Source organism: Corythoichthys intestinalis, chromosome 8, assembly GCF_030265065.1.
Source record: "Corythoichthys intestinalis isolate RoL2023-P3 chromosome 8, ASM3026506v1, whole genome shotgun sequence".
NCBI classification, from domain to species: domain Eukaryota; kingdom Metazoa; phylum Chordata; class Actinopteri; order Syngnathiformes; family Syngnathidae; genus Corythoichthys; species Corythoichthys intestinalis.
The window spans coordinates 27553404-27577416 of NC_080402.1; the positions used below are offsets into that span (position 1 = coordinate 27553404).

Genomic DNA, 24013 nt, shown 5'->3' on the forward strand with positions numbered 1-24013 from the left:
GCAGGGTGAATATAAGCAGGCCTTTTCATTTTTTTTTTACTGTCATTTAAAAATGTATGAGTTATAATTTTTACATGATCAAATTTTACATCGTATTTCCCCTCAAATTTACATTAAACACGTGAAACAGTTTTGCAGTTACTGAACTTACATATTTTTTTGTTTTCAATGAGTCCAATGCCGGCCTGTACCATTTGCATCTATATCAAACAGTGAGCACAGGTCTCATGGTTTGTTTGTTTCATAGCCGTTTTTTTTGTGTTGCAGGCAAGGTGTGGCTCACACAAAAAGATCTGTAAGCACTCAGGAGGAGAGTCTCTAAAACAACAAGCTCTGCCTCAAAGGGGCATTCCAGCGACTGAGTAAGTTGACAGTTTTGAATCATCCTTTTTCCATAACTAGGTCACAGTGCTCCAAACTACTTTCACAAGAGCACTGTATTGAAGCACGACAAATTAATCATTTCCACCATTGATGCACTGTATTCTGAGATTACCTGAAGGTGTGGGAGTTACACGATTAACGCCTATTTATCAAGTTTATTAAAGAAACAAAAAGTTTTTTGTCAGGCTTTTAATATATTTTGGATAAACCTTTCTCAATGCTTCAGTAACTATGTCTGCCTGAAGTTTGAGAAATCAGACAAATGCTGACCCCAGATTGACTTTCAGTGTCCTGCAGGTTTGGGTGACCATCATGGCTTTCCCGTGGTCTGGTGACCCCTGATGACCCCTTGGCTCTGACCCTCTGACCCTATCATTCTTAAGCCCCTGAAAAGACTCACGCTGTGCATGAGCTGCAGTGGGGTGAGTTAACACAAATGCAAACACAAAAACTTTTATATATTCATACGTATAGAATAATGACTAGTAGCATTTTTTGTTTTAACTTTTGAGGATCATTTCAAGCTAAATAAATTAAATTCCAAAACATGTTCTTTTTTTTCAATACAAATATTAATCAGTCTCCTTTTTAACCATAGATTTGCGGTTAAAAATAAAACATGTATGTTCAACATTCTGAAGTTTATTTAGGAAAAAACAGTTCATTTACATTAATAGCAGCAAATTTAGACTGCTATCAAATTACCTCAGACCATAAAAAAAAACTTGCATAGTGCTGTATGATATACCTAATGGCTCAGTTTGCTTGATATTTAATTAAAATTTGACCTCTATCTTCGTTCCTCGGTTTCATGCATGAAATATGTCAAAATGAGTATTTGACATGGTTGTAGTTTGTGATTTGATCGCAATCAATTTTGTAAGTCAAACCGCTCTGTTAATTAGTAGATTTGAAATCGGTGACGTGTGATGTCACACTGCCTTATTTTGCCTTCCCACTTTAGATTTCCTAGACACCAACTTACTTATGGTCGCGTGAGGTTTTACTATTATAAACACTTGTCTAACAACAGACCCATTTGCAAACAGGCAACTAGAGTGAAGAGATTAAATGCAAACATTAAATATTGAAATTTGATCAGTCAGCCACATATTACTAAAAATTGGTGTAGACAAGCAAAAATGACCAACAAAAATAGCTTGAAAAAAACATTCTGTGCATTTTCAATGAAAAGTATTTTGTAAACTTGGATCAAATGGAATCAAGTGTTATGAAAAATATTGTACAAAAATATTTCAAGGTTAACTTAAAAGATCTATATGGGAAAAAAAAGATAATCAAGTTTATTTTGTATACCACTGATGCGGCAAGATTTTGTTTCTCCACAATACTTTCCCATAAGAGCAAGTTTCACGGACTCCACCCGTCTTTGTATTTTTCCACTGACTTTGCAATGAGGAGGAAAAGAAAGTCTGAATTAGTTAATAAACAAAAGCACCTGGCATTTAAAACCAATGTTCACGTTGCGCACTTGCCACTCGGCCAATGGCAAATAGACACATAGTGTGGTGAAACGCATTTTCTGCTGAGGTGTCCTAGAAGTGGAAGCCCTGACCAGGGGGTCATGGAGACAGGTGCAACTTCCTGGGCAGTCATTTGGAGAGCCCTGCTCTCCTGGAAGCAGTGCCAATTTTTCAGCATGAAATGTCCTGCCCGATCAAAGTTTAACTGATCGCTCCCATTCTGGCGAGTGTGTCACTTGGGCTTGCGAACAGTTCATTTTGTGTGTTTAGTTTTTCCGTCACTTTGTAAAGTGCTCCAGTTCCGCAATGAGTTGGGAGGAGCTGCTGCTACCTGTTGAGCACACTCTACGGAGGCTGATGGGCTTCCTTGGTTGCGGGGAACCAAGCAGCTTGGAGTCTCTGAAGGCGAGCTCTAATGCCTATCTGTGTGCAATCCACAAAGTATGGACCATCGATTGGCACCAAACTGAAGTGTTCAAGATCAATGTGTTTATTAGACATGTGCCGATTACCGGTTTCAAGGTATATCGTGGTATGAAAACGTCACGGTTTCAAAACTGCAAAAATTTTCCGCCATACCGTCCCCAAGGTATTAGCTATTTTTTACGTCCCAAAAATGCAGGGAGAAATCCCTCGCTTGCAGCTGAAAGACTCAGCCATCCCCCACTTGTTATTGGTAAGTGTCAGTGTGTTAGCTGTGCTACGCAATGGCTGGAGGAGGTGAAACTCCTGAACTTTTTCCCACATCGAACAAAAGACTGCCCAGCTTAGAAGAGGAGTACCAACCGACATGTAAAACATGTTTGCGAAGAGTGGCTGCCGAGAAGGCAATACCTCCAATATGATTTCACGTTTATACAAAATTAATGTTCGTAATCACTGTCATGAACGTTTCCCACCAGCTACGAGAGTTAACTTCAGCGTGTTTAGTGTGTCTAGCGGTAGTAAAACATGTGGCGTTTTTTTTTCTCTCTGGAAATTGTCTGTGTTGAGAAAGAGTAAATGTATAATGTAAACATGATACGAGTAAAGAGTCTCAATTATTTTTCTTGTGATGGTAATAATATTGAGCTGTGGCTGTGAGTTTAGGCTTGTGTTCAATGGGAAAAAGTTTTTTTGGTGTTGTTGTATTTTTTAAACCCAGATATCTCAAAGTAACTCATTTTAGAGTTGTAATTGCAATACGGTGATACCGTGAAACTGTGATATTTTGGCTTAAGGTTATCATACCGTCAGGATCTCATACCGGCACATGCCTAGTGTCTATGCAGAGTCACAAGTTGCAGCACGTTCATGTCAGGCGAGCCAGCATGTGACTATTCTGATGAAGCCACTTTTTCCCCATTTCCATTTTCCTTTTTTCCTCACTTATCATTTAAAAAAGGTACATTAGTTTCTGGCAAGCCAATGTAACTTGCCAATTGTTGATGTGTGTTTTTTTTTAAATGGCAACCTAACTTGTCATCACTCAGACATTAAAGGGGGTATTATCTGGGATATATTTCTGGGCCCGCTGCCCAAATAGAGACAGTCTTTAAAAACTGCTGTTTTAGACTGACTGTGTGTTATTCTTTTGGCCTTAAAATTAAAAGACTTAAATTATTACACAGCATCTTGGTCTAATTATAAATTTAACCACATTTGTTTAGATTTCATGTTAGACATGTGAATTCCATTATAAGCCATAGAAGCTTCGTTCCCACGGGGTCTTAAAAAGGCTTAAATTTCACTTGTTGAACCTCGGATTAGGTTAATACAAGATTCCCTCCATTCTCTTCAAGGTGGACTTCCAAATGCCTACCTCACGCCTAAAGAGCAAGTCACCACAACCACAGCCCTGATCAGCAGCCACCATGACATCAAGCATAGGGTATGTTGCAGAAAACAATACTCTTTTACGCACTCTTTTACTACTATGAATCAAAGTTTAAACTAGCCTAAGATGGAAAACTCGCTTATCATGTTTTTGACCTCACGCCATTTAAATGCTCAATCCAAACAGTACTTTTAACTGGCTCCTCTGGTGCATTCGCCGGACAAAATGATGTAGTAAAATGTCTGGCCGCCATTGAAACATAATTTGCATATGTTTATGCAAGTCAGAATGTGCAAAAATGAGCTGGTTGTGAATGAGATGTATCAGTTAGCCAAGTGAGCTATGGCAATTCCAATAGTTGCTAGTTGGAATATATTCCCGACAGCGGAACCTTGAAACGAGTGCCAGGGAACATGTGCAGCGACTCTCAAGAAATCTCCATTTTCACTATCAAAGTATGTCCAATAATGGACAGACTGTATGCTAACAAGATTTTTTCAGAAGTTCTAAGATACAAAATTAACTTCACAGCACTTCACAGCATTAATGTTTATTACTGGTGCGCGCTATTGGCGTGTGGAAATATTTAACCAGAAAATAATTAGAGCATAGTAGTGTTTTTATCCATTTGTTTTCATTTCTTTCTATGCCAGACCATCAAAATATGTATTTTCATTTTTTGGTATGTAATTGGTATGTGTCACAAAAATATGTATTAAAAAATAACATTTTCATTTATTAATACATTTCAACTCTATTCTCATTGCACTAGCATCAATGACACAAAAACTGTCATTGTTCAACCTCTCCTAGATAGCTAAGAACACAAAACATTAGTGTGAAGGTTAGCAAAGTGTCCAACAAAGAGTTAGAGTAAAGAGTTAGTTCCTGACATCTGTAGTTGATTCTCTGTGTGGTTTATGAACATGTTCCCTCTTTCAAATGCAGGTCTGTCAAGAAACTGCACCCTTTAAGTGTCAGTCTCATTACAGTTAAACATGAGCAGAAGCTAAAAGATTCAATTTGATTTCCGTTACAAAAGAGGAAAGACTAAGGCAGCACTTAGGTTTTTCAAATATTCTGGTAACGCTCTTGGCGAGAACAGCACATTCCTTCGATCTTTCTCTGTCTTCTGATTTTGTGTGTGAACCAAAAATAAACCAGTCGCTGCCATGTCGGAATTCTCATTAGCCAACATCCTCCATTAGCTATTATTACCAAAGCATATCTGCTTTCAAGCCTCCAACAAGTTTTTGAACGTACAGGAAACGAAACCTTTGGAGTAAGGCAAAGTTTAGTTGTTAAAAAAAAAAAAAAAAAAAAACAACGAAAAAAACCCCAGCCTCAAATAATTGTTTTCTCTTTACTCAGGGATGATTGTAGCATCTTTGATGGGTTGATGGAAGAAGATGAAAAGGATAAAGCAAAACGGTAAATAGAGTGAAAACAAAAATGATCATGTGAAATGAGAGGCACAATAAATGTCATTTCCACAATGTCACACATTAAGAATGATTCACTTGTTGAATTAACTATGCCCATGAATTGTAGAGTGTCCCGTAACAAGTCTGAAAAGAAACGGAGAGACCAGTTCAATGTCCTCATCAAGGAACTTGGCACCATGTTGCCTGGTAACACCAGGAAGATGGACAAGTCCACTATCCTGCAGAAAAGTATCGACTTCCTGTGTAAACACAAAGGTCAGGATGCTTCACTTCCTGTTTCTGCCTAGCACAACACAAAACAAAATGTACCTGCTCCTTAATTAATGTTGACTGTTGTCTGTCTGTTTGTTTTCATTTTAAGACCTATTATTACAGTGGAACATTCAGAATCACTCCATCGGCAGTTGTTTCTGGCAAAACCGGTCTCCCTCCCCTAGCCTTTATTACTAAAATTACAGGCAATATTTTTTAATAACCAGTATTGTAAAGGTCCTGTCAGGGGTGGGTCTGAAATTCATAATGCAGTATAAAATTAACAGTATACTGTATATTGCAATATATGTTTTGGTTTGTAGATTCCAATACTCTGTATAGCTGATTTTTGAATCGGCACTATATGCTTATAGGGAAGGCTTTTCAACAGGAATTAGTTTTAACTAAACTATAAACACTTAACTAACTTAACTATAAGCTTTTGGGTCATTGATTTGAAGGTTCCATTGCATTCTTTCAAGAAATGTTACATTTTTGCCGTGTTTGCACTGACGTTACACTCACATGCTTTAGTGTCATTTTACACAGATTTACCTGTCATCCACGCTATGCCTGTCGCGATAACAAATTTTAGTAGGGGATATTTTGTCTCATAAATTATTGCCGATATGTGAGATTATTGTCAAAAAAATAAATAAAAAATTGAACTAATTCAACCACTAATGTTGACAACATATCCTAATAAATCAGGCAAAGGATAAGCGGTAAAGAAAATGAGTGAATGAATCATTCAATATTTTTGCCAATCAGATATATCATAAAAGTTGTCCTTTGAGAGCTATCTTTAGGTAGAATTTAAAATATTTGAGAATGAAGACATCTGCATTTACATGTTCAACATGATGTGCATTTATTTTGAAATGTTCACCAGATGTGTGCCGCAAAACCGCTAACTGTAAACTTTACACCCAGTAGAAAAAAGTGCACTTGCGTTGTATTTTCCTCACGCATGTGGTGTCAGTTGGACATTTTTTCTATTTTTCTCATCGTTTGCAAATCCTGTAAACCAGCGAGTTTTCATGTGTGAAGTCTTTCCTTTTAACCGCCAAGATTGTGTTTTGGAGAAGACTGGTTAATAGCAGACTAAGGTGGTTAGTCCAATGTCTTTCACCATTAGCCTCAATGTAGCAATGCTAACGCTGTGTAATGTGCCTCATATGTAATCAATGGGCGAACATGCATGTGTGCAGAGCGCAAGCAGCACACGCAAACGCACGCACACGGCGATAAATCGCAGCTGGGAAAATGACCAACTCATTTTTATTTACCGTGCGATTAATTGACCAATGGCATAGCGCGACAGGCTTAATCCAGGTTTATTTTCATTCTGAGCTTTGTAATATCAATACATTTTTATTTATGTATTTTATTTATTTATTTATTTTTTTACAAATGACTTGTTTATTTATTATATGTCACCACACAGGGTTTTCACTCTCAAATATATATTTTGTATATATCATATCTTTTCTCTTGTGTAGAAATTGCTGCCCAGTCTGAGTCCAGTGAGATCAGGCAGGACTGGAAGCCGCCATTTCTTAGCAATGAGGAGTTCACCCAGCTCATGTTGGAGGTAAGATATCTGATTAGTTCTATTCTATATAAACAAACTGGTTACCCAAATAAGTTTGGGTGCTATTCAAATTGTGAATAGGTACTGAATGCAATGGTATGAAAGTGACAAGTGTCAATATTTTTTTCAAAATACACTAGAAAATAGATGACAGATCAAATGTTTAAAATGAGAAAATATAATTTTAAGGGATTTTCATTTTTATGGCGTCTACACATCTTTAAAAAAGTTAGGACATATAAGAGGCTGGAAAAGTCAATTACACATGTAACGAAAAGCTGAAAGACCGTTCATTCGTCCATGCATTCAATCATCTTCTGAGCAGCTTATCCCCACGGATGGGATGGCGTGGCTTAGTGGTAGAGCAGTTGTAACCCAGAGGTTGTGGTTTTGATTCTCTGCCCTGATGAACTCGCCTAAGTATCCTTGAGCAAGATACTGAACCCCACATTGCTCCTGGTGCTGCGTCACCAGTAAGTGGATGGCGATGTAGTGTAAAGCGCTTTGAGCGCCTTAAAAGGTGGAAAAGCGCTATACAAGTATAACACCATTTACGAGGGGGTGCTGGAGCCTATCCGAGCTAACTATCGGCGGTAGACTGGGTACACCCTGAGTCAGTTGCCAGTCAAAACAGCTCCAACTCTGGTCCTCGAGGGCGCCTATCCAGCCTGTTTTCTATGTCTCTGTCCTCCATCACACCTGAATCAAATAATCAGGATTGTTATCAGGCTTCTGCAGAGCAGGCTGTTGAGCTGAACATTTGATTCAGTGTGTTAGGGATATGCACCCTCGAGGACCAGACTTCATGACCTGACTAAGTTCCATTGGCAACATGACTGAGTATAAAAAGAGCTTCTTAGAAATGTTAAGCATAAATATAGTGAAACAGTATTAAATTGTGTTTCCCCATTTAAAAGATTGCAGAGAGTTTGAAGTTGTCCTCATCTTAGAGAAACTGGAACAATCACTATGCAACAGGGTCAGGCCCAGAAAACTTACTGAATGCCCATGTTATTCGGGCCCTTTAACTGCGTCACAAACAGGAATGCTACTGTAAAGGAAATTAATGAATGGCTCAGCAATACTTCTAGAAACCATTGTCAGTGAACACAATTCACCGTCCCATTCGCAATTTGTATTCTGTCCCAACATTTTCCGTGTTTGGTTAGTAGTTAACAGTCCTTATAAAGTTGATGGGACACAACTTACCAACGACCTGTACATGCCAACACACATTTACCAAATGGTTAATAGGTTTGTCTTTACTTGACGTTACCAGGCTCTGGATGGCTTCTTCATAGCAATAATGACTGACGGCAATATTCTCTATGTGTCAGAGAGTGTTACCTCATTACTGGAGCATCTTCCTGTGAGTATCCCCGGTTACCAGCCGTACTGTTCCTTGTCATTGATGATTATTTTGAGCATTCTTCCCTTGGTTACCGGCCAGTTACTAGCGATAAATAATATCAGTATTTTCAGACCGATGAACTGTAATTTTTATGTTGCTTGAATCTTCGTCTTTTCTTTTCAAGTACGCAGTGCAAAAAGACAAACTGTTTTTCTTTTTTGACTTGGCAGGCGGACCTGGTGGACCAGAACTTGTTAAACTTTCTTCCAGTTGGTGAACACTCAGAAGTGTACAAAGCCCTGTCCACTCACCCCAATGACACAGAAACCATCACATCAGATTATTTAAAGAGTCAGTTTCACCTAATTATTCTGTTCATTATGTTCGTAGATTGCTTGGTGTCCTTTTCTGTATACAAAAAAAAATCATTTTACATAAATTGTTTATGATAACTTAATTGTACTTGAAGAGTATTTTTAACAGCATTTGAGTACCTCAATTCAGTCGCATTGTATCCTGAAAAAGGTTGCTACCCTAAATAAGATGAGAAATTTATGATAAAACATTTTTCTCTCTCTCCAGGTAAGAATTACATGGAATTCTGTTGTCATATGCTCCGAGGGTCAATTGATCCCAAAGAACCTCCTATCTACGAATATGTGAGCTTCATCGGAAATTTCAAGTCATTGAACAATGGTATGTCACTTATTAGTTTACTTAGTGTAAATTGAAACGGCAGCAGTTTTGTCTGAATCAGCTTGAAGCAGCTGTTTTCAGATGTTTTTTCATGCTCAGACTGTACTCTTCTCTCGTAGTTCCTAATGTGACCCGGAATGGTCTGGCGGGGGTGTTACAGCGCTCTTTACAGCCAGCTTTTGACGACCAAGTGTGCTTCGTGGCTACTGTACGGCTTACTAAACCTCAGTTTATCAAGGTAGTCTGAGACGTGCTTCGCAATCAATCAAATCGCATGAATTCTGCATTAATAATGCTCATTTAAGAATGCTCAGATATTATGTTTTATTATGCTCAAAGGAAATGTGTACAGTGGAAGAGCCTAATGAAGAATTTACCTCGAGGCACAGTTTGGAGTGGAAGTTTCTCTTTCTAGATCACAGGTAAGCAAACATCTACTCTAAGGTTATGTAATTACTTCTCTCGACTGATAGTCCAAAGTATTAACTGTATTGTATGTATGCACATTATATTACGGTAGTGTAGCTGCAGCACCATTGTTGTACTGTTATTGATTCATTTCATTTCCTTTTCTCAGAGCTCCACCAATTATAGGCTACTTACCATTTGAGGTTCTGGGAACTTCAGGGTACGACTATTATCATGTGGACGACCTGGAGACGCTTGCTAAATGCCACGAACACTGTGAGGCTCACTTGTGCATTCACTTTCACCGCATTGATGAAAAATCTTTTAATTTATTTGATCTAACATCCTTTGCCTTTCTTTCTCAGTGATGCAGTACGGTAAAGGGAAGTCTTGTTACTACCGTTTCCTGACTAAAGGTCAACAGTGGATATGGCTGCAGACGCACTACTATATCACCTACCACCAGTGGAACTCTCGACCTGAGTTTATTGTCTGCACCCACACAGTAGTCAGGTATTAAGAAAATCAACTGCCTCTTGCCTTTTCAAATGAGATTCACTTTAATGAAGTCACTTTGACAACTAAAAATGTCTGAATATTGTTTCCTTTCTCCACAAACCATTTCTGTAGCTATGCAGAAGTGAGGGCTGAACAGAGAAGGGAGCTGGGCATTGAAGAGTCCAAACCTGAGGTTACTATGGACAAGGTGAAAGAATGTTTTCTATTCCGCACACTAATTTTATTCATGGCAAATCATTGAAGTACATGCTTTAAATTACAAAGAGCAAGACATAATTACGAGAGGAGATGCAATTTCAGTGGGACTAATTTACAAACCATATATTGTTCAGGAATAATACATTATAAATACAAATTGCAGTTTGTTTCTTCACTTCTTTGTATTAATGAAATGAACATTGATACACATCCTTTGAATTTTTTATAGAAACAGTTGGATACATAATGTTAGATTTAGGAGATTTAAATGGAAGCAGTAGAAGCTTAATTGAAATAGAGTAACTTTATGTTTTTGTGAGTTCCAATCCCATATCAAATTACCCTCCTTGTGTCCCTGATACAGAGCCAGGACTCTGGTTCCGAGCTGAACACATCTAGCCTCAAGGAGGCATTAGAAAGGTTTGATCACAGCCGAACGCCCTCAACCTCTTCACGGAGTTCTCGCAAGTCCTCATCGCACGTTTCGGACAACACTTGCACTTGTAAGATTAAGAGTAGTTCTTACAAACCAAATAAGCAAAACAATGCCTTTTACAATTAAAGTGACTTTGTGTCCGTTTTCATCATAGAAAAAACATGAGATTTGGCAGTGTACCCCATGTTTTAGAGTATATGAGTCATGTGGCATTGGCATTCTATGGCATTCTTTTCAATTGGCATTAATTTCCCCAATCATATTAAATGGGCTTTCATTTTTCTTTGTGATTCTCTTTACCCACCAACAGCCTCCAAGTTACATATGGATACAGCGACACCTCCACGACAGTCCCTGGCTTCAACCATGGAGGTGACATCACAGCGTCGATCATCAATAAGCAGCCAGGTGAGACCAAATAAAGTGAGGTGTCAAACTTTAACAACACGTGACTAATCTAATAGCATTAGATATTTCTGTTTACAACAGTAATATAGTTTATGACACTTGTGTCCAAATATGTAGTCAATGAGCTCTCAGACTACTGGCCAGAGTGTGACTCCGAGTATGATTACTCAACAACAACAACAGCAGCAGCAGCAGGTGCAACAGCAGCAGCAACAGCAACAACAACAACAACAGCAGCAGCAGCAGCAGCAGCAGCAACAACAACAGCAGCAACAGCAACAACAACAACAACAACCGCAGCAATTGTCATCAAATGTTCAGGTAAGGCTTATTTGCTCTTTTTACTGTATGGATAATCATTGCTCGATCAGGCATACAGTACATACAATACCTGTTCCAATCAATATTTTTGGGGAGGCATTTCTTAGCCTTCCTAATCTTTTCTTAGACAATGTGTCTATGTCATTGGAATCAGGGTTGTACATGCTATTATCAAAACTCTTATTAAATGGATGTTTCTTTCCCCCTCCATTGCAGCCAGTGATGGAATTCTCAGCACAGGTGAATGCTATGCAGCATCTGAAGGAGCAGCTGGAGCAAAGGACCAGAATGATACAGGCAAACATTCAGCGGCAGCAGGAGGAGCTAAGAAACATCCAAGAGCAGCTGCAGAGGGTCCAAGGGCAGGGTATCCAGGTAAAGCCCATATACAGAATATTTAACTGAGACATTTAAAAAAAAAAGTTCCTCTGCTGGCAGTTCATCATTCATCATCATTCGATTGTTAAAATAATCCTAAATTGCAGCTATACATTCAATTGGCTCTATGCACAGGGGGAAGCGGGACATCCCGTGACGATTTTAAAGGGATCCACGTATAAAAAGACATGTGGTTCTTCTGGACACGCTGTCGGACTTCCACAGTGTCACTCTTTAACAACATATACATGACGTCTGTTCTGCCCTTCCAATTTGAATCCGAGCGGAATATTATTGAGAAGTACAGTCCTGTCGATATTTCACAAAACGAGCAGCAAAAGCAAAATGAACACAAAAGACTGGATGAGAGGAGTAGCGTACATGTATCAAGTTCGCTAGTGACAGCTAGCACTCTCCTGCTCTAGTGAGGAGAGTGATGTCAAAAAATGTTTGCAGATCTTCACGGTAACTTATTGTGTGGTCCAACTTATTCCAATATTATTATGGAGCTAATTTGCATCCAGAGCTGTCGTGTACTTTATACATGATTAGGGTATACAGTGAAACACAGTGGTTTGGTTATTTTTTGGATCACAGCACACGAAAACGTTGATGCAGTCTACTGAGACGACTAATGACGGCTTACCTTATTTTTGTCTCGTATAAATCCTCCAAATGCTCACAAGGTTGCAGTAACTGACTTCACCTGCCAGCTCACATGTTTGTGCGCACACACAATACAATACAGTCAGACAATGGAATACAGTCAGACAATGGCCATGTACTAGTATAATAAAGGCCTGTTTAGACACTCCCGGAACTCATGTTAAATTATGACAATTGGTCTCCTGCCAGTAAATGGTTTCCCATAACTGGCAATATTTGTGAGAGCTAAAAATAACCTGAATGTTTTCTTCAGCTCATCTGCAACACAGACATGCTGTAGCTGTGTTTTAGAATAGCTGCATCAGTGCGAGGCTGTGGTGACAAAACGTGCTCATCTGCAACCGCCACCAGTTGCCACACCACATTTCAGACAATGATTTCAGTGGTTGTGGCCTCTGCGGCATCAATCAAACTCTGGTTTCTATTGCATTACAAATATCAGATATCCAAAACCTAAAATAAAACCAAGACAGATTTTTGTCCAACATATTTTCCCACTATGTTTCCATACAATTACTTAATGGAACGGAGCAAGAAAAACGTTTTTGCATTTGCAACTGTCATTGTCTGACCTAGAAGCAGAATCATCCATTATGTATAAGTTCTCATGGAAACCATCACATGTTTCTCTTTGTGCTTACATAGAATTAATAATTGCTTATTGCAGATGTTATTGCAGCAGCAGGGTGGCGCGATGAATGTGCAGATCCCACAGGTAGCGTCAGTCCAACAGTCAAGCACTCTTAGCAACCAGGCCCCACAAACGGCAATCAACCCTGTTCATTCGGGAACCCAACAGCTTACCATCCAGCAGCAGGCCCCTACTCAGCAAACCCTTCAGCAGCAGGTGGGACACAAGGCATATGCATACGAATGCAATATAAAGTGAAAGCGCCATTAGCCACTTTTACATGCTGACTTTTATTCATACCGATTCAAATCATTCCGAATGGAAATTTCACATCAGCTGTTTACATGTCACTTCATCTATTCCGATCCAGCGTTTACATGTGTCTGCCTTTATTCCGAAAGGACGTTTGACAACTGCCGTCTGACATGCGCAGATTAATCAAAACAAAGCGTCACGTTGCAAAATATGGAGATCGATCGTCAGATCAGCTGCTGTTTTAACTTTTCGAGTGGAAACAAAACTTCAGAATGATACGCCGTTCATTTAAAAAGTTGTGTGGGTGCGCTGTGCGTGTGCTTGGAAGCCATGTTGCAAGTGACGTTACTTACGTCACCAAGTGACGTCACCACGTCAGTACGGAGCATGTGCAGAAAGAATGCAACCAGACACCATTCCGCTTCCCTGTTTACATAATTTTACTTCTAATCGGTTTGGGAAAAGGAATATTCCACCCCTGTGAATCGGAATGAAATTCCATTCGGTTTGGGCCTGTTCATTCCGAATGAGGTGTTTATATTGAACACATTTATTTGGTTTGAAAAAATATTCCGATTGTAATTGGAATATTTGGCTCCATGTAAACGTGGCAAGTGATTCCATGTTTCATGACATTGTTGACTTTGGAGTTAAAAATTCAAAATATTTTTGCCCCATTTAAATTAATTATTTCATACAAACAGAATAAATTAGGGCTGCAGTTATCAAATATTTTAGTAATCGGTTATTCTTCTGAAAATTCCATCGATTAATCGAGTAATTGGATAAAAAAAAGTTTTAAGGTAAAGAGCAATTATATACATGAGAAAACGATACATGAACCATTATTAGACGTCTTTATTTTAGATATACATTGTTGAAAACGGCAAACAATTGCGTGACTAGAAATAAAACGACAAATTCATTGCTTTCACTCAAAAAACTTAAGATGTTATTAAAAAAAAAAAAAAAAAATCTTTATTTCTTACCAAAAAATGTCATTACGCTTGAAAAAAACATGTTTTTCCCATGTGTTTCAATTGAATTTCCAAGTAGAAGTTTGATAGGATTTTGAGTTTTTGCGGTATTCAAAATAAATGTATGATGCTGTATTGGAGCACATCACACACCAGTACTACTTGGCATGTTATCCATCAATGGCTACCAAGCTTCCATCAATGACTACCAAGCTAAAATTGACACTCAGCTTTATTGTTTTTATTTTACACCCTCATCACTCTGCAGCGCTCTTTTTACAGATTAAATAAAGCCTGTATGAAAGATACGTTACCCACGCATCGACAGTAGTCATAATTAATAGAAACTTAGCCCTCTGCAGGGCTAATGTTATGATAGCAAGGTACAGTTACGTTAATCCTATTTTTTAGTGCTATGGTAACTTAATTTTACCTTGTCCCGAGTATCGCTCCTCCGCTCTTGGATTAACGGGGTGCCTTCGGTGGAGCGGGGGCTAGGCGGGCGGGTCACACGATGGCGCCTTGCCAGGTTTCTGAGGCGTTCATCGGTTGCAGGATCCAGAAGCGTTGGTGGGGCCGCGGGTTGTCGGAGCCGGGCGGGGGGTAGTGTTATGTAATCGCTGTCTAACCGTGAATACATGAAATAGTGTTCACCTTGGTTACCAGTTTGAATTGCTACCACACTTTTGACATTTTCTGCTTTTTCTTGTTGCATTTCTCTTCGCTTTCGTCAGCTTCGTCGTCGTTACCTCTATATTCATGCGTGGTAGAAATCAAATATATCCGCCGCCTCTCCCTTCTTCCTGTACGCATGTGACATCAGCGCATTGTGCCGCATTAAAAGTAGTCCGGGCAAAATATCATGCTTAGAGCTGGCAAAATTGAACGATTCTTCAAGGCGGAGAAAATTCCCCGATCAATTTTTAAAATCGAGTTACTCAGATTATTTGAATAATCATTTTAGCTCTAGAATAAATTAAGATTAAACTGTCACTATCATAAAACCTTGGTTAGTTTGTTTAGTTTGAAAAAACGTTTTCTATACAATTCCAAAATGATTGATTTGTATGTTGTTGCTATTGACAGTCCCTCTTCACCGCGTATAGAGGAAGTCGGCGTGATGTCACGATGACGTCACCTCGCTTAGCAACGTGTCGCCATTTAGCGAAGGGGGCACGCACAGCTAAACATTCCGTAGTCAAACGTCTGAAATTCATATATTTCAGTTGTGTTTTGCGTCTTTTTTTCATAAAAACGTCTTAAACATGGCTCACTATTATCACGAGTCACTGCCGACAGACGCGAGGAGGCGATACAATTTAAAATTATCGTGTATTGGCTTGCAAATCTGCCCATACAAAGTCGCAGCTGATAGCTGGGTGAACAATCCAAACGGATGGCCTGCAGTGGAGTTCGGAAACATCTACAACTACCTCATAAAGTCACCCAGTTAGTTGACTTTTATCAATTACGTGGAATATGTACTGTGTGGAACTAAGAAAACTGGTAGTCTATACGGAGTGATTATTTCTGCCGTAACCGGTAATTCGCCTCCAAGCGTTATTTAGCCGTGAACACTTCACGGCAAAATAACCAATTCTCACCAGGCCAATAATATACCGATTGACTAATCAGAGCAGTTCACGGCAAAAGAAAAATAACGCTTTGCGAGTTGCCGGTTACGGTAATAATAACCACTGCCTAGTCTATTGAATCTTAGCAGCTAGTTGGGGCAAAAAAAAAAAATCTATTGAAGTTTACTCATCAGTAATAAAATGTCTGCTGCAAAAGTAAATGTGCTTGGATTTAGGTTCCCACAGGCGAGAATAGTCCACGGAACCGTCTTCTTTTACTGTTCCTCGATTAATTACTTTCAGTCATTTGTTTCTCCTTTTCTTCTCACGAGGAACAATGAAGAACTTCAAATGCGGCTCCGAACTCTTCCTTGTGTGACAACCCGCAACACAGCAACTTTTAGTCATTCCGACAGAAAAAAGACCGCAAATAAGACGACAGTTCAACGCGTTTGTATTACAATGCACGACAGAGCAACTGCTTGTGACTCGTCTTTTGCCCCTATTTCAATAAGGCGACGCTTTGTTGTGGCTGGTGACGTCATTAATGCCAGGATGTCCGACTGCGTCCATAGTAGGCGTCTACTGTAATGTGATGGTTATGACACCTTTTTAAAATGGAGTGGTCTCATAAATTAAAAGTTCCTGTTCGACATGAAATTTGAAATGACTGAGGCGGCTGACCCTTTTTCTCATGCACTTTCGCACTGAGGGCAGGGGTTCAAATCCCAGTCACAAATCAGCATATAATAAGTAATAATTGTTCCAAGATGGTGATAGTTGCATTTACAAATAAATACCAACAGTGTGTTTGTATCAAAATGGATTTTTTCAAGCTAATACCGTTGTGCCAAAAATCAAGTGACCTTCCATGACTCCTGATAACATGACTATACTGGGACAGCGCTTTTATAAAAGTTTCAGAAACACTTAAAGAGCATACGACATGAGAAAAAAAGTCTTAAATAGCATTATCATGTGAATTAGAATCATATTTTGAGACGATTCGACTATATACAACAATGTAGCAAAGCGCAGATGATGAGAAATTAGTCTTTTAATCTGCCGGTTAGCCACGCCTACCATTATAGGGCTCTAGCGTCCCCAACAGATGGATGACGTCAGCAGGAGAATGGGCTCATCGGGTTTACTATTCAGCCCATTGAGGGGAAATTATTCAGAACGAGGAAAACGCGACGAAGAGAGCCGCAAAATGTCATTGTTTCAGTCTCTCTACTCCAATATTTTTACAGGATATTCTTTTTATCCAAGTATTTTTCCCCAATAGCTAAATAAATGGCTTGAGAAGGACCAGTCAGCCCGTCGAGGGGGAATTATTCACAACGGGGAAAACGCGACGAAGAGAGCTGCAAAATGTCATTGTTTCTGTCTTTCTACTTCTTTTTACAGGATATTATTTTTATCCAAGTATTTTTCCCCAATTGCTAAATAAATGGCATGGTCATGACAAATAACAGTCTTGTGCTAAATGGAATATGAAATAATAAAAATGCACTTACTCAGGACGACATGGCAAAATTACTCCATAATGGTCAAAACTGTCGACCTCACCTTTACTGTCGCACCTTCCGAACGATGTTTTATGACACCTAAATCGGAATTGAAGTCATTTCCCTTCCCCGGCTTCGGAGAATGTAAACAAACCAAGAGGCGTGACAGCTAGCCGACATGCTAACCCGAACCGAGTGATGTTTAAAAGTCTTCGAAGCGGAAAATCACACATAACTAGCCCGGAACTTTTGACATGACGACTGGGTTGTCGATTATCTTTGCTGATCTGCAAACCGCCCGGCGGAGAGCAATTTACAGTTCGTTCCCCGGAGGAGGGCGGCTGCAGTTGTTGTGCAGCTAACGTGCCGCTAATGTGCATGAGGAGAGCTTTTTACATGCCTATCAATGATCAAACGTAAGTAGTCCTTTATTTGAAGAAATTTTGTAGTGTTTACTTTGTAATCGCTGTATTCGCGGCTATTTTTAACACAAAGTTGCAATTTCTGATCGGGTGGAAAATTTGACAGAACATCGGGCACACCAAGAGTGCAAAAGCCGAGTATGGTACTCGCCCGGCGGGGGTATGTGCGACAAGGAGCATGTCAGCCACAAAATGCAAGCCACCTCCGTATTAAAATGATCCCAGTATTTGACATAATACAAAACAAGATGTTTACTCACTTCCTCATAAGTCCTATGGTCCCACAGTAGTAGGGCTTGTTTTGGCCAATATCCACGGTGAATGGGAACCTTTTGAAACTCCAAAAAGGCGCACACGCCTCTCCCTAATACTGCAGATTTTTCTGCAGCCGTTTGGCTGGCGTGATGCGAAAAATAAATGTATTAATCCGCAAAATCAGCTGAATCCTTAGTTCTTCTTATACAACAGTAGGGCTGCATAGTGAAGAGGACTCCTTGTACCGTACACGTCACAGCACCCTCTTTCTCAACTCGAGACTGTTGCCGGAAGTCACTCATTTTCATGGCGCGGGATTAAAAAAACTAAATAAATATAGCGATCGCTTCCACACACATCCAAGCGGTCCATATCATTCAGGAGCATAAAGTACCGCGTGTATTATCAAATAAACATGCCTTTTCGTGTCACATGCACTTTAAGTCTCTTTGTTTGTTTTCATACCTCTATTTTTTTCATTTCATTTATTTTTTTTTTCTCCCTTCAGGCATGACAAATCCAAACAAACATACAGCATTTATATGTGTTTACAATTAATTCAACCCGAAAAGAAAAGGGCTGACGGGAGAAGCCGAAGCTTATTGAAACCCGTCCCCTGTATACCATAAAGGACGCAGAAAATATCAAATATCAATTTTTGACATTCAGATTTCGTAATGATCACAAGTTTTTTTTTTTTTTTTTTAAAATAACTATCCCCTCTGATTGTTCATTTTCCCAATAGTTCATAGTCGATCGATGTGTTTGTTATGTTGATTAGATCCAGTAGACTAGTTCATAATTTAGTACTTAGTTTATTCAATTGATTCGATCCAGAAGATAGGGAATAGCTGAGGACCGATGGTAGGCCGTGTCCGCCACACTCCATTTGGTGTATAGTTTGTGCATGGAGCATGAGTTTGAGCTGAAAAAATGAGACAAATCATACACTATGTGTACATGATCCCAATATAGAAGAACTTTGCTTTGACTTAAATTCAGTGCAGTCTCTGGTCTTGCATAAAACCATGCAAATTATGCAGCTGTAAGTTATTTTCTCATTTTGTTGGGTTGTTCTGTCACATATAATTTGGTGACTGTGTGCATCTCATTGTTAGAAGAAAAATGTGACATTTCGAAAGTTGTTCCGGAATAGCTCTGAATTGTTTCCCTTTTGACTTATGCCCATTTTCAGACTCAACGGCAGTCTCAGCAGGCCCCCCAGGCTCAGCCACAGGCCCAGAACTCTGTTCCAACTCAACTGTACAACACCATGATGATCTCCCAGCCAGGCCAGCACAACGTGCTACAGATCAGCACCAGTTTGCCGCAGAACAACACGCCGCAAGGGACCACTGTGGCTACTTTCACGCAGGACCGTCAGATTCGGTGCGTTAGTCAATTACATTCAAATGTTATAGTACTAGTAGATGTGTAATGGACTGAAAGTGTTCTGACTATGGTGTCCTCCTTCCAGTTTTCCAGCAGGGCAGCAGCTGGTGACCAAACTTGTGACAGCTCCAATGGCATGCGGTGCTGTCATGGTGCCCACTTCCATGTTTATGGGCCAGGTGGTCACTGCATACAACCCTTTTGGTGGGCAACAGGTAAGGACAAAGTTTCCATGTGTTTTGAATATTGATCAATGATATTGCGCTTATAAGTTTGTCGTAGCTGTCTGTATTGTCTTGTTATAACTTCTGCGTATCTTCAGCAGGGAGGACAAACCCAAACGCTGACTCTTCAACCAGCGCAACCTCCCCAGGGTCAGACTGAGAGCTCCAACCCATCTACTGTCGTGGCGCAGAGCAGCCAACAAGGGCCGCAGCAACAACAGCAGCAGCAATTCCTACAGGTACCCTTAGATGGCAGCAAATACGCATGATTTGTATGGCATTCTCTAGGAACGTGGGTTTTTAAAAGTGTATTTGTTCCGTTTTCCCCACGGAAAGGGGTTGACCACGGTGTAGTGGGAATTACTCAGTACACTTTTCCACTTTTTCCTTTTATTTTTGCTCTTTGCATTTAAAAATATCAGGCGGAATCAGCTGTAGTGGCAGTCGTGGGAGTAGTTAATAACCTAAACAATGTTAAATATGCAGTTTCAGTTTCTCCACATAATGGTTAGATGCATACTAAACCAGTAATCCTACTACTTATTAAATACTGTGAGTGTGTGCATGAATGGTTGTATGTCTCCTTGTGCCCTGCGATTGGCTGGCAACCAGTTCAGGGTGTCCCCTGCCTACTGCCCGTAGTCAGCTGGGATAGGCTCCAGCACCTCCGCGACCCTCGCGAGGAAAAAGCGGCATGGAAAATGAATGAATGAATGAATTTTGGTATCAAACAACACATAAAATGTACTACCAAACAAACTACACAAATTCATTTAAGAATGTTTTCAATGAGAGGAACATGAATGACCCATAAATTATTAACAAATTAATAAAACAACACTATCACCAACACATAACCAGCATCAATGTACCAATGTAAATTGTTATAAAATCTGAATTCATGAATTTTATATTTAGGTGTCAATAGTATCATAAACACCGCGCACATTCCAATCAATTTAAAAACCCATTGCGAAGTTGTACAACCACTATGCAGTTTGCTGTACGCAAACTACAACTCCCATAATGCTCGCGGTACCAGGAAGTCACTCGCCAGCTGATTTAAAACCCGTTCTTACGGCTTACATATAATCAAACAAACGCTTCGATCAAAGCAAGCGGTACATCCACAAACAAACTAACGCAATTCCCAATTAGCACTGATTTACCCACATGTGAATTTGGCATTTTGATGACATTGCAAATGATTGCTATATGGTTAGAATGACAGTTCAGAAGCGTAAGCAAAGTAGTGTCATCTGTAAACCGTGACATCGTAAAGCACAAAGAATTGCAACCATAAAAGTTAAAGCGGACAACCTCAACTCACAATATAAGGAAACAGAGCGCTTTACCTGTTGGCTGTACACAGGGTCAAGGCTTACTACTTGTCGTTTTGAGCGATCGCAGTATTTGCTTTTTCAAACGTGACAGGACGTTCACGTAACACGCACGAACATTTAATCACGTGACACGCACGGACATTTAAAAGGACCGTCCGCTAGATGTACCAAACTTTCGTTTGTTATTAAGGGCAGGGCTAATACTGTGAACCACAACAGTATTTATTTAGTTTGTTTTTTGATTGCTCTTTGTGTTTTAGAAAGTGACCAGCCTTTTTCACTCCAATTTCTGGTGTTTTCATTTTTCTTTTCAATGTTTTTGATAATGCGAATTGAAATAGGTGAATGGAAACCTACCGACAGATAAAAGCAGATGCAGTTGAATAAATCTGAATTTGTACTTTATATCAGTTGTTCAATTTGAGACGAGTAGAACTCATATTACTGTATTGCCCCGAATATAAGACGGTGTTTTTTGTATTGAAATTAGACTGAAAAAGAGGGGGTCGTTACGAGATGAGATGGCGCCAGATATCATTGAAGCGATGTTTTGTCATGCATGACAGATCTCAGCTACTCTCAAGTTTAACCAGTTTGCATTATTTTATTGCAATGTTTTTCCTTATTCAGATTTGTTTCAAGACTATAGTTGCAGTTATACCCCTTTCCCACTGGCCAAAAAACCCATGTCAACCCACTAACAATCTGCTTTTGGTGGCAGTGAGAAAGGTGCCGCGACCCGCCTCGACCAGTGTCAATGAACCCGCCAAGCTACCCGCGTTCAAATCACCTCGGCTCTGATCGTCATGCAGTGTGAAAGAAAAACCCAGGGTCAACAGTCAACACCCCTAATCTTACGTGATGCGTCAGATCTCCTTTCAATTTCAAACCAAAATCACGTCGCCTACGTTGCCTCAGCATAAGCAGAGTGTTGATCCTTTGCTGCATTTTGACCATTTTGAGGGCAGTAAAAAGCATGAAAACAGAAAACACAAACGGAAAGGAGGCTTCCATGTTGCTGTGCATTGTTTACTTCCTTGAACTGAATGAATTCGGTCGCACTTGTCGACGCGCATCTTAGCGTGGTGACGTCACGTAACCTTACGCACCGTGGAGGAGGGGTGGGGGGTTAGACGGGTGGGGGAAAAAAAGACACGGCTTTTTTTTTTTTGTCAATGGCAAAGGTGCCAAATGCCAAATGCTAGTGGGTTGCATCGGCTTAGAAAAAACGCGCGTTGACCCACTAGTTTCAGTGGGAAAGGGGCATTAGACTTCACTCTGATGGTTAATGCAGTTATTGCAATTTTGTTGTTTTATCACAATAGATTGGTTTACATTTCAAAAGCAAGAAGCCATTCATTTACGAATGTGATTGCACTTAAGTTGACATATTTAAATGTTCAGATATTAAGATTTGAATGAGGCAAAATAACATGCTTTTTCTCTCAAATATATTGTTATAATCATTTGTTTCGGATGTACTGTAATTATTTTCTGTGTAAAAAAATATTTTGGTTTTCACAAAGTCTTTTTTTCAAACTTGAGTCTTGAAAAAAAGGGGGTCGTCTTATAATCAGGACCGTCTTATATTCGGGCTAATACGGTATATAGAGCCAGTATGCACAAGGTGAAAAATATAATTATATAATTTTAAATACAGTGTCACTTTTAATTACTAGTGCTAACATAGAAGTTGGAGTGACAACCTATTCTCCTGGTCGTTTTTTTTTTTTTTAATTAACTGTAGAATAAATATTTTTTGTAATATTAGGAATGTGTATGCCTTCTGAAAAGGATTTTCCTTTATGATGAGTTTCATTTTCAGAACAAACTACGGTAATGAATTAACAACTTTTAAATGGCAATTTAATTTTTTGAGACATGTACCTACATTTTTTTTCAATTTACATTTGTCTACTCACTATTAAGGCTCACGATAACAACTATCTCACAATATGGTGATGAAACAATTTTCGATACTCGGGCCAGGAAATTAATCTAAAATATTCCACGAGGCAAGTATTAAATCAAAACAAACTATTTTGAGTTAGCGTTAGACCTGCTGGAGTCCCATTGACAGCGCCACATGTCCAGCGTAGTCAATGGCAGCTGGTAAGTTAACACACACAAATTTTTGGTCGAATGAAAAATTTTGCTCTCAACCTGCCGGTTTCTTTATTAAACAGTGATATCTTTTTAAAACAATACAAGAGAATATCAATAACCTTGGCAGGAGATATCGATTACCTATCGGGGTACAAATTATGACGATATATCAGCATATTGATATATTGTCTAGAGCTGAAACGAATACTCGAGCAACTCGAGTAACTCGAGTTTAAAAACTGATCCGAGTAATTTTATTCACCTCGAGTAATTGTTTATTTTGACAGCTCTAAGCATCACATTTTGCTCGGACTACTTTTAATGCGGGACAACGCGCTGATGTCACGTGCGTGGAGGAAGAAGCAAAAAAAAAAAAAAAAAAAAACTTACTGCAGCCGTTGGCCGATACAAACAACGCCAACGTTGCTAAATACTAGCCCGCACGATGGTACGTTGGTAGCAGGTAGCGTCTGATGAGTCTCATAGAGATCACATGTATGTTGAACTAGATCACCAATGACAGACTCGGCCGCGTCTGGGCAGCGTTAGTAAACAGCCGCCATCTTAAAGCAGTAGAGTGCTAAGCGCTAATAAAGAGCGCTAATAAATAAGATTAACGTTACTGTCACTAGCTCAAGTAACGTTAGCCCTGCGGAGGGCAAGGTTTCTATTAATTATGACCACTTTCGATGCGTGGCTAACGTGTCTTACATACATAGCGTTGTGGAGTGATGAGGGTGTAAAATAAAAACTCAATAATGCTAACTATCAATTTTAGCTCAGTAGTCATTGCTGGATAAAACACCAAGTAGCACTGGTCCCTAATGTGCTCCAATACAACCTGTATCATACATTTATTTTGAACACTGCAAAAACTCAAAATCCTATCAGGACTTACAGTTTAGACTAAATTAAAACTTAACTAGAACTTAAAAATAGCTTGACACAAATAGAAATTCAATTGAAA

The 24013-nt window shown here is 39.4% G+C and overlaps 1 protein-coding gene across 7 annotated transcripts in view; it reads left to right on the forward strand.

Annotated features, from left to right (window-relative positions):
- clockb (clock circadian regulator b) overlaps positions 1-24013 on the forward strand; it is a 35677-nt gene that overhangs the window by 5908 nt on the left and 5756 nt on the right. For 3 of the 7 annotated variants that reach the window (XM_057842467.1, XM_057842469.1, XM_057842468.1), the window contains exons 2-23: positions 268-362; positions 672-806; positions 3650-3738; positions 5056-5115; positions 5236-5384; positions 6884-6975; positions 8255-8344; positions 8557-8677; positions 8909-9022; positions 9142-9260; positions 9362-9444; positions 9600-9706; positions 9796-9943; positions 10061-10136; positions 10512-10650; positions 10894-10991; positions 11109-11312; positions 11529-11687; positions 13024-13203; positions 19177-19370; positions 19459-19588; positions 19696-19836. In XM_057842467.1, the coding sequence (XP_057698450.1) occupies positions 3722-3738; positions 5056-5115; positions 5236-5384; positions 6884-6975; positions 8255-8344; positions 8557-8677; positions 8909-9022; positions 9142-9260; positions 9362-9444; positions 9600-9706; positions 9796-9943; positions 10061-10136; positions 10512-10650; positions 10894-10991; positions 11109-11312; positions 11529-11687; positions 13024-13203; positions 19177-19370; positions 19459-19588; positions 19696-19836 (2421 nt within the window). In that variant the 5' untranslated portion in view covers positions 268-362; positions 672-806; positions 3650-3721. The remainder of the gene's footprint in view (positions 1-267; positions 363-671; positions 807-3649; positions 3739-5055; positions 5116-5235; positions 5385-6883; positions 6976-8254; positions 8345-8556; positions 8678-8908; positions 9023-9141; positions 9261-9361; positions 9445-9599; positions 9707-9795; positions 9944-10060; positions 10137-10511; positions 10651-10893; positions 10992-11108; positions 11313-11528; positions 11688-13023; positions 13204-19176; positions 19371-19458; positions 19589-19695; positions 19837-24013) is intronic. The other 4 variants (XM_057842466.1, XM_057842470.1, XM_057842471.1 and 1 more) reach the window with 2 other exon arrangements.